The 11302-nt window shown below is 38.2% G+C and overlaps 1 protein-coding gene across 2 annotated transcripts; it reads left to right on the top strand.

Moving 5' to 3' along the window:
• Positions 1–4716: 4716 nt before the first annotated feature.
• On the top strand, positions 4717–7743 carry LOC120440472 (alpha-2-macroglobulin receptor-associated protein-like). Of its 2 annotated transcripts, none has more exons than XM_039613083.1 (3): positions 4717–5009; positions 5488–5632; positions 7685–7743. In XM_039613083.1, the coding sequence occupies exons 1-3, from the start codon at positions 4848–4850 to the stop codon at positions 7717–7719; spliced, it is 342 nt and encodes a 113-aa protein (XP_039469017.1). In that variant the 5' UTR covers positions 4717–4847; the 3' UTR covers positions 7720–7743. The 2 variants fall into 2 exon arrangements, with proteins under 2 accessions (XP_039469017.1, XP_039469018.1); XM_039613084.1 differs by having other exon boundaries at positions 4718–5009; positions 7712–7734.
• The last annotated feature ends 3559 nt before the right edge of the window (positions 7744–11302 follow it).

Here is an 11302-nt window from a genome sequence, read left to right as displayed (position 1 = left end):
CAGCTCTGTTGAAACAACCTTGAAATAGTTGTCGAGAGATTTTGATATGTTGAAAGTTTTGTTGATGAGGAGCTTTTCCAAGCGGAGCTAGACTCTACGCTAATGCGATGCCTGCTGCTGTTGTTCTCTGTGGTTGTATTAGCACAAGTAATAAGATAATCGAAGCCTGTTTATTGCAGTGACTTGGTCTTAACGACTGTGTTTGTTTCAGGTCAATGATTGAATATACTCTTTATTTCATTATGACTTTCCTTAACACCCACAAGACATCGAGCCCTGCTGATCAAATGTCTGCTAACTGAGAGTTTTTCCTTTTTTTGTCATTTCCTTTCTCCTTTTTGCTTACTCCATTTTTCAGTTTTTGCTTCACTTGTTTCACTCTTCCTTTTCTCCTGTGTCTCACTGCTTTCATACAACATCTCAAACAATTTCTGTCTTTCCACCTAATGGAAGCTTGAAGGAGACAAAATGATGCCATCATCAAATATGCTTTATATAACAGTCGTGCTGCTCTGGGCTCCTTATTGTGACACAGCTTCCCACTGGCCTAATGTCTCTCTCCCCTTCTTGAGTTACCTCTCCAGGGACTTATGCCAGCCAATATTTGCGTAAAGATCACACATCTATGGAAATTCTGACCCAATATATCATATTTTTTTAATCTATAGACACAATGTTGTGCTTATAGAATATTGTCTTTGTGCACTGTAAAAAAAAAAATTTAAAAAAAGGTAAAATGTCAAGGCAACAGTACATTTTGAATAATTTTTCATTTGATTTTTTTCCTGTGACTGCTGTTGACTTTACTAAGAGTTTTGGCAACTTGAATTTTCTTGCTTACTTAATTACAATATTCCTGTGTGCATATAATTTGACACAGGTTTTTACAGGAGCACACTCGCTTTTGCCCCCACACTATCACAAAGCTGCACACAGAGAGAAACAGACCATTCATACACGCCTGTGCCCATATGGCCAATTTCATATTATTCAATTTTCAGTTCAATTAAAGAGAGCGATAGAAAGAGTGAGAGAGAGGGAGACAAATCACAACAACAGTCACCTCCAGATGCTTTATATTTTAAGGTACAGATCCTAGAATAATAGAGACAAAATCCAACAATCAAACGAGCCCCTTTGAGCAAGCACTTGACGACAGTGGGAAGGAAAAACTCCACTTCAATAGGAAGAATCCTCCTGCAGAACTGGGCTAAAGGAGGGGCAGTCATCTGGCACGACAGGTTGGGGGTGATGGGAGGAAGCCAGAATAACAGACACACTGAAAACAGAGCCAGAGATTCATGATTACATGCAGTGTGGTGTGAAAGCACATAGTGACTATAAAAGGTCCACTCAGTGTGTCATGGGAAGCCCTCCGTAGCCTAGACCTATTGCAGCATTACTAATTCAGGGTCACTTGATCCAACCCTGACTATATGCTTTATCAAAAAGGAACATTTTAACCCTATTCTTTAAAGTAGAGAGGGCGTCTGTCTCAGTGAATCCAAACTGTGAGCTGGTTTCACAGAAGAGGAGTCTGAAAGCTGAAGGCTCTGCCTCCCATTCTACTTTTAAATATCCTGGAACCACAAGTAAACCAGCAGCCTGTGCGGAAGTGCTCCACTGGGCGATACAGTACTATGGGGTCTTTAAGATAAGATGGGACCTGATTATACACATGGGCGTAACTTTGTGCTGAACACACTCAAGATCTCTGTCTAAATAAATAAATAAATCTGGGTAAATTCCCAGATGATTAAACATGCAATTATTTTGCTGGTAATAACTGAAATGAGTAAAGAAAATTAGCAGCCTATTTATGCAAGATAATTCATAATTTTATTGGGGAGGTTATATTGGCTGGGTCTGATTGGCTGGGAATTACGCCCCTGATTATAGAAGACCTTGTAATGTGAGCACAAGGATTTTAAATTTGATTCTGGATTTAACAGGGAGTTAACCCTTTTAGGCTGGGTTACTGTAATTCAGTACTAGTAATGAATTACAGTAACCCAGCCTAAAAGTTATAATCATTTAACATTTTCTCTTTGGATTATGGAAAGAAACTAGAGACACCCAGGGAAAACCTGCACCAGGCATAGACTCTTACTTCAGTGCAACAGCATAAACCGCATAAACATAGTTTTTACCAACAAAATAGAAAGGAAGAGAAAGTTTAGTTATTTATTCATCAGTTAACTCACTCAAACATTGCTCACTGAGTGTGCACAGATGCATACAGGGATGCTGCAGGTGTGGTAGACCACTGTGATGGGACAGAGAATGAAAAGTATACTTTCTTTGCAATTTTCTGATATTTTTACTGGGTGGTGTTGACCTTTCATGCTAGCCAGCTGTCCATTGGCAGGTAGACAGATTAATTAAGTGTGGCTCAATCAGTAGCAGATTTCTGGTGGACATTTTTGCTCATTAAATACCAAAACCTGTTAGCCATAGAAGCTGTAAATAGAGATTAAAAACAAAAAAAACAAAAAAGGCTGAGAGAGAAGTAAGGGCTGAAAATTTCAAGAACGTTTTGATTCTTTTTTAGTTTCTTACATATGTAAATGAACACCAGCTGTAAGAACTGATGAAAGTAAAGAGTTATAACGGCCAAATTATTCCAACTATGAATTAATTTGGTTCATCAAAAGGGTAGATAGTTTGTAGAAAAGCCGTTTGATTAACAGTGCTCTAAATGGGTGCTAAAAATGTTTTAACCTGAAAGGATATTTATTGAACATTTGTCTGACTTTGTTTTTCACATTTTATACAATCGGGTAGGAAATTACAATTAAATCCAGGCATGAATACATCAGCATTCATCAAACATTAGATACTTCAGCTTTCTGCCTCTGTTCCTCTTTTTCTATGCACCCTCTAATTTTGCTTCTAAGTTTGATCCATTATTGCATGAATATTCTGTTGTTGTGTTGTGGCAATGATTCTTACTTTATGCACCAAACTAAACATCTGCAAAATCAAAGAAACATCTGGTTTATTTGCTTTTGGCAGGCTGTGTCTTCAAATTTCAATATATGCACATTTAAATCTTTTCATTTTAGATGATCAAATTGACACGGACCACTAACTTTTAAACACTAATGTCTACATTCTGTTGGGAATATGACTGGATTCATCCTGTTGAGTAACGACTGAAGGACTGTGTTGAACAGTAGATTTCTGATCAAATGACTGTGTGATTTGTTTTGGACTTTTGATGCTGGCTGTGAGATGCTGCATGGCACGCACCCACAAACCCATTATTTTTTTTCTCTCTCCCAGCCTCACTTCACTTCAATTCAGTTTCAGCTGAATCATATTTATTGACAATAAAGTTCTGAAACAATTTTATCAAGAAGTGCAGTATAATGTGTTTCTGTCTCACTTACCTAGATTTTTTGTCCTCACAGTTTAATATAGTATAACTGAATTCACTTCAGTTATTGTGGTATATAAGCATGAACGCAGGTCGGATCAATAATAAAAAATGTATTTCGTCTCTCAATAATTTTGATTATCTCAGCTTTTTTGATATGTAATGAGCAAAACTAACTATTAATAATATTTGTGTGTGTGTGTGTGTGTGTGTGTGTGTGTGTGTGTGTGTGTGTGTGTGTGTGTGTTTTAACTCCATTAAACTTATAAACAGTTAGGTCCTTATGTAATTGACCACTGACCCAAACTGTAAAAGCAGTTTTCTTCTGTTTCTCAGTGATTTCAAACAATAAAAGCTTTTCTTCTAATACATTTTTTTGGCATTTAGTTTTTAGTTTTTTATCTGTTTGCCTGTTTTTGTTTGTTTGTTTGTTTTGGTTTGATTTGCAGGGGTTTCTGTTTGTTTGCTGGCTTATTTTTATGGGTTTTATATTATATTATCTTTCTTTTCTACCACACCGTGTTAATTGGTGGTGTCACATGGTGTCACTCATGTGCAAGCTTGATTTTTGTAAATGTTTTATCTTTTATTGTAATAAAACAAAAGTCAAACCTTTGGGTAGCCTTTCAATGCTAAACTGGCCTGTGTGAACTTCAGTTCTTTCACCAACTGAAAACATTTGCTGTATCATTAAACACAAAAATACCCAGGACTGATACTTAGAGACTGTTATTAAAAGAAGAGGCGATGCTACACAAGTAGTAAAACAGGTTGCTGCCATCAAGTTTAACATTGGTTAACATTTTTATTGAAAAATCATTTTTCAGCTTACGTATTTTATTTTTCTGTGTAGTTTTGTGAATAAAATATGGGCTTATGAGATTTGCAAATCATTGCTTTTTGTTTTTACACAGTATCCCATAATAATAATGGATAACAGATATCAAATTCTTTTCGTTTTTTTAGAAAACTTCGCATCCAGTTGTTTGGATGACTGTTATAGTCAGTGCTCTAGTATATTGAGATACCTATATCTCAATATATAGATATTGAGATATAGGTATCTCCTTTGGTATCTCCTTTAAGAAAGCGGTATTTCCGTCATCCCAGTGTTTTGGTCTTTTCAACGGGTACTTGAAAACAGAGACAGCATCTAGTACAGTAAACGCGTGGAGGCTTTCTATTTGCTGTCGGAGTCTGCAGCCTTGTTGCTAGGTAACAAGCGCAGAGCGGCATTTCAGTGTAGTTCAAGAAACGCTCTTTCCGCTTTAGCAGCTACAGAAAGGCTGCGCCAAGAAAATACATATCCCACAGTGCACTTCTCGCGGAAATGCCCGCCTCTTTTGAGCACATGACTTTCGGGTACTCCAGTGAATCACAACAACACACCGTTTGTGGTGCTGTCTGGTTCATTTAAGTATTTTGGTGGTGGTTTTTCTGTCGTTAGTTGCGGAGAGTTGTTTTGAAAATGAGGCTGCAGTGTTTGTTCGCAGCTTTGTGTCTCGGCGTTGGTGTAATGGCCGGGAAATACTCTCGGGAGCTGAATGAGCCCAAACCGAACGACAGAGATGGGCAGGCAGTGGAGTTCAGGATAGCTAAGCTAAACCAGGTCTGGGAGAAAGCTCAAAGGGTATGTAGTTAAGACGATCAACAGCACGACTTATGTAGCACAAATAATTTGAGGAAAATGCTGAAACAATAAAGACCGGGCAATAAGAGATACATACGTGATCGACGCACTGAGCTATGCACAGACCCAGGGGATCAGGTGGACGTTTTCTTAGTTGGAAAAAAAAATCAGGCGTCTTTTGTTCATTGTGGAGTTGGTACTTACAGCTAAGACGGTGGGCCAAGCTTGGTATTGGAAAATTGTTGAAAATGTGTTTTACTGCGGCTAATCCCAGGGAGCATCATTTAGCATTTAACTGCCTCTTCAGCTGCCTCATCAGACCTTTGGTCAATATTTAATAGACTGTTATTGTGAGCAAAATTCCCCAGTAGGAATATGGAGAAAAAAAAAATCTCTCTGTGTACTTTTCTGTTTCTGCAAACTTTCTCCTCTGCCTGTCTAACAAAGCCAACATTGTCTGCTCTTTTGGATTCAACAGATGCAGTTGTCTCCAGTCCGGCAGGCTGAGCTGCACAGTGACCTGAAGCTCCAGGAGAAAGATGAGCTGCAGTGGAAAAAAATGAAGGTGGAAGGACTCGATGAAAATGGAGAGAAGGAGGCCCAGCTCAGGCGCAGCTTCCATGGTAAGACAAACTGCAGACTGCTTCAGTCAGCAGTAGTTAGAGCTTTGTTCTGAGTCAGTTTCCTCTAGATCCTTAATCACCATCTTTAACAACCCCTGTGCTGACACTTTTTATGGGTTTGATTAGTAATAATGACTGCAACGTATCCTAACACACTGGTAGTCACTAAAGGCAACAAAAAACAGGAACAGAGAGTGTCACAGGATTTCTTCTTCTACCTCTCCTTTCACTGCTTCCTTTAGGGGCCACCACAGCAGATCATAGCCTATCCCTAGCATTATCTTCCATCCTCTCTGCCACTGCAACCCTCTGTATGTCCTCTTCAATTACATTTATGAACCTCCTCTGTGATCTGCCTCCTTCTCTCCTGCATAGTAGTTCCATCTTCAGCATCTTATCTTGCCTCTCTAATCAGTGGGTCATGATGTGTTGATAAGAGCCATCTTCTCTCATCAAAAAGACAGATATTTTTAGAGTTAATGAATTTAAAGTTATTCCTTTTAATTTTCTTTTTGTCTAATATGGGAAAACAGAAGGTTAATGACACCTGGCTTGAGACCAGCGTCTTTAGTTTTTGTTTCAAACCTTGGAAAATAATAAAACTAAATCCTCTCATGCAAAAACACAAACAAAAGACTTTACAGAAGTTTTATCTTGTAAAACTGTCTGAGATGCTTGAGATTCCTCCATTTTTCTTGCCAGTGTAGGCATGAAACAGGTCCTAAATTGCTTTGCTAGTGGTGTAAAAAGAAAAAAAATCTAAAAAGAGACATGTTAAGACAGATGGTTTAGGTAGGTCTAATTTAGCAAGGCATATACTATAGATGTCCATTGAACAAAGACAAAGAAAATGTTTAATGATAGATTAAGTACATGTACTTTTTTATAGTATATGTGCTAAAAATGGCAAAGTTTAAGGATCACATACTTGACCATAAAAGTAAAAGTTTAACCGGAGTAAACTTTCTGATGTACTGGTTTGTCATTTGAAATAAACTCTGAAGGTCATACTTCTAAGCTGTGGTTGTCATTCCTCCACTGCTCCTTCCTGCTGTTATCAGTAGCCCTCTTCATATCTCACTTAATCTGTTCACTTGTCACCTGGCAGATGACTTACTAAAAGCATGCTAATTTTCTCATGTGCTATTCTGGCTGTGGGTAAAAAAATATTTCTGCATTTTGAATTACGTTTTACGTATTCTTTATGTAGTATGTAGCAGTGTTTAGACTGAGGTGTATTGTAGGATTTTAAAGGATAGGCATACTGTATCTCCCTTTTTTCCTTGTGAGAGCTCGGCCAGCAGTCCACCTGCTCTGGTTCCTCTCCTTCCTCGCTCCCCTGTGGTGCAGTGACCTTCCTGCTACAGGCAGAGCAACACAGTCCCTCCTTTAGCTGGCTAAATATAAATTTTTAAGGAGCATCTTTTCCATGCTGAATCCTGTCCTTCTCCTTAACTCATTCTAATTGAGCTTCACAGTCATTTTGTCTCCCTCATTACTTTCATTTCCTCTGCGCTTGTTCTTGATGTATTTTATATGCCAAAAGACAAAGCCTCACACCTTTGCTGTCAGTCAGAGAACATAAACAAACAACGATGAAAGTGTGCAATGTAAACTGTTTAACTCCTCCAGCACCACAGATATTTTCTACAGTCTTAATGAAGATTTTAAACTAGCATGCTGTATATGTACACACACTTAGTGAAGTTAATAAGTGACACTGGTGATTTGCAAAATGCTGTGATGGTGCTGAATCAGCACCTGCAATAACCGTTTACTGGAGAATAAGGAGGGCAGAGATTTCTCAGTCCCAAGTCCATCTTTATACCTGTTGGAACATGAAGACTTTGTGTGATTAATGATGATGTGACAGAAAATGTACAACAAGATGTTACATACTGATATCTCACTTCAAAGTTATACTGACAACAGGAGGGAATGTCAATGGAGAGTTGTATTGGTAGTCAGTATAAGCTTTTAATGATATAAGTTTGCATATGATAGAATACTGTATGATGACCTTTTGATGACTTAGACTGTTGTCCACTACAGGACTGTTTTATAAATTCTTTCTCACAGCTGAATAAGCTGTTATTATTTCACTCCTGCCAGGAAGAGGAAGAGCTGGACACTCTTATCTGACGCTCCCTAACAAGAAGAGAGGCTGCGTCCTTCTGAATCTCACAACACACACGCATACACCTAAACCACTCTTATCTTCACTCCCTACGCACTAACTTTCCTCTGCCTATGAATAGACGTATTCACTGTTGTATTACTTTTGTATATAAATAAAGACAAGTGCAAGAACAGAGCGCGCATCACAGGGCCCCCACTCTGGTGTGAGCGTTCTGTGACCGCCCTTGCAAGTAAAGATCTGCAGTGTGTGTCTCTTCACTCTTAGACTCTCAGCTGAAGAAGTGTCATTTAGAATAAATCTCTTGACACACACACTCACAGGCAAGCACTACAGAGGGAACAGAGAGGTGGGAACAGGGCAGACACAGACTGGACACGGGGATATAGCCGACAGGGGAGACAGCAACTAAGGATAACACAGAGACAAACCATCAGACAGAACTTCAACAAAGAAACCAAAGACTAGAAATGATAAATAATATAATGAACTCAAAACCTCTGGGTCAACGACCCAGGCATCCTAACATGCTGGACATCACATGTGACATAAATGTGATCCTTTTTGATCAAATCAGCGAATCACTTTTACGTCACATGCAGGAACAAGGCCATTTTTGAGGAGGTTTTTCTTTTTGTTTTGTGCATAGTGGAGGTAGTAGTAACTCAGTGTTTGATTGGAGGAGAAGGGCACGTGTGTCAAGCTGACTTGAGTATGTGCCTCATTCGGTGCAAAGTATTTGCAGAAGTGCTTACTTTTTTGTCTCACCAGTGTTGGCAGAAAACGGTTTTAAAACACAAGTGTCATTTGTAGTGAGCCATTATCTGTGACTTGTACCACTTAGTCACCATCCAAAACTGACAGGACAACAATTTGTCCTGTGAAGGAAAAAAAATAATGGTATTAATCAAAGACAGGTTTTTATATATGCTGCATGGATTGTTCACACCATATATTATATGAAGTAGATGGATATAATGTAAATGGATTGATTTGATATATTTGGTGATTGAACCACGTAGGAATAACGAATGCTTACATTTGAAGTCTGTACTAATTTTGTAAAATATAACATCCAAATTTGAAGTGAAATGTAAGCATGTCCAGAGAATATAATAATAATAATAATAATAATAATAATGCATTGGATTTATATAGCGCTTTTCAAGGCACCCAAAGCGCTTTACAATGACATTATTCATTGACGCTCACATTCACACACTGGTGGAGGCAAGCTACAGCTGTAGCCACAGCTGCCCTGGGGCAGACTGACAGAAGCGAGGCTGCCATATCGCGTTTATAGGCCTATACTCTGTAGGCCTATAAACTCTTTGAACTCAGTGCCTCTGCATGCAGAATTAAATCATTACCTACATGTGTGTAAACCAAACTCTTATATTTAAGCAACAGACACACAAAATGCTGTTGCATTCTTCTTTCCCGGCTTTTCTGGCTCAAATGCTGCATTTAAGACTAAAAATGGGATAAAACATCACATAAAGTAGCTGAATTACAACATATTCAGATCAAATTCATCATATCAATTGACGCCACCAGATATTCAAGTAACAGGGCTAACTTGTTATGTTTTAGTAAACAAAATTATTTGTTCCTTCGTCCCTCCTTAAGTGATGACTAACCTACAGCGCAATGCATTTTGCACTTTCCAGTCTTTGACACCTTATTTGACAATGAAGGAATGTGTTACATTACTGTCTTGCTGGGTTTGTTGGACCAAAGTCCCATAATACAGCATATTAACTTCAGAGAGAGAAGGTCAAAGAGAAGATCCTCGATGGTCTTGTCATACAATATTGTTAATATTTTGTACAGTTTCTCACTTGCTTTTGTTAAAAAACAGAAAAAAAACCTGTAGCCATTTATCTGTAACTGTAGCTTTTGTCTTTGCCTTCTGAGGATACAAATGCTATATTCTGGTTATTGGCCCTTTGTTGATCTGTTATGTATAGCTTATACATACTTACAACTCTGGTATTGACCACCTCTCTTGTCAGGAACAAAGAGATCCAGGGACATGTTCGATCTACCATGGGCTATTAATAAAATGCAAATCATCCAACTGTGTAACATTAAGCTCTGCTCTGTTTAAAAGAGTAACACATTAGGTATTGTAAATACTGTTGTTAATGAGTAATATAGTAGATTTCTTATATTGAACCTGTTCAAAGTTTCATTACTGATGTGACATGAATGTGCTTACAGATTTAAAGCAGACAAAGAAGGTTACTCTTTTGTGTTTGTGTGATTAGGATGGCATTTTCACAGACATGGATTCAAATGTCTGTTTTATTCTAGATCTAGGCTTAATATGTGTCTAATCAATGAAGCTGTCATCTATTGAGCATACTGAATTTGGTTATGTTTACTTTTCTCAGTTAAGTATCAAAGTTCCTCATCGTAGTGGTGCACGTTTGACTCCGGTTGCTTTTGATGACCCTGCGGGGCAATATTATTTTCCAAGTTGTACAACAAAATGAAGCGTTTCTTTTTAGTGGTGTGGCTGCTTTGATGTTTACTCGCCATGTTTATTGAGGGTTGATTGGCTCTTCTGTTTTCTTTTATCTAGTAAACCTGCTGTACTTTGATTTAGTGATGATGCATTGTTCAGAGAAAAATGTTTTTAAAAATGAGTTTATCACCATTTCTTTTGTCGAGAGGACCAAGCATTTCCTCCTCCCCTCTTCCTGATGCAGTTTGCATTCGGCCAGGCTGTCGTGCTGTCTCCTGATATTTGGGACCTGTGTCACAAAGCAGAGTCATGGAGTTGTTTGGGATCTGCCACTGAGTAAAAGCACAGCTCAGTGTACTGCAGTATGTGTCGATAAGTTTCTGGCTCATCAAACTTTCTTCGTTAATCGTGCTTTGCGACACAGGCCCCAGGAGTGCCATTCTTGTTTAGCTGCTGGAAGTTGCTCTTAGTTCTTCCACTTATACTGTTATTGCATTTGTTATATTTTTATTGCAGTTCAAGGTTAATTTGGTTGTTTGTTGTAATTATGACTTTACTTTTTTCTGAAATAAACTTTATTAGCTATTACAAATGTGTATCTATTCATTCTTTTTTTAGTAGGCCCAAATAATCACCCCTACACCACCGTGCTTGACATTTTGTCTGAAGTGTTTGTCCTGACATGTTGTTGTTAGTTTCTGACAAATCTTGTGGTGTGCATGATGAGTAGTGACAAGACAAGTGGCAGTTAACACACACCTGTATGCTCCAGATGGGTAAACTACTAAAACCTCTGCTCTTCATTTAGGTGCTCACACTCGCTGATGAGCAGTTAATCTATGGAAGAAATATAGTATCATCAGAATCCAACTATTTTTAGACATTGAATTTATAACACTGAATTTTTATCCTCCAAATTTCCCTGCAAAAATATTCACCTGCAAAATTCACCTGCAAAAATTCAACTGCAAAATTCACCTGCAAAAATTCACCTGCAAAATTCACCTGCAAAAATTCACCATCAAATATTCACCTGCAAAAATTCACCTGCAAAATTCACCTG

The sequence above is a fragment of the Oreochromis aureus genome, linkage group 6 (assembly GCF_013358895.1).
Source record: "Oreochromis aureus strain Israel breed Guangdong linkage group 6, ZZ_aureus, whole genome shotgun sequence".
Lineage (NCBI taxonomy): Eukaryota > Metazoa > Chordata > Actinopteri > Cichliformes > Cichlidae > Oreochromis > Oreochromis aureus.
This window is presented reverse-complemented; position numbering and strand designations above follow the sequence as displayed.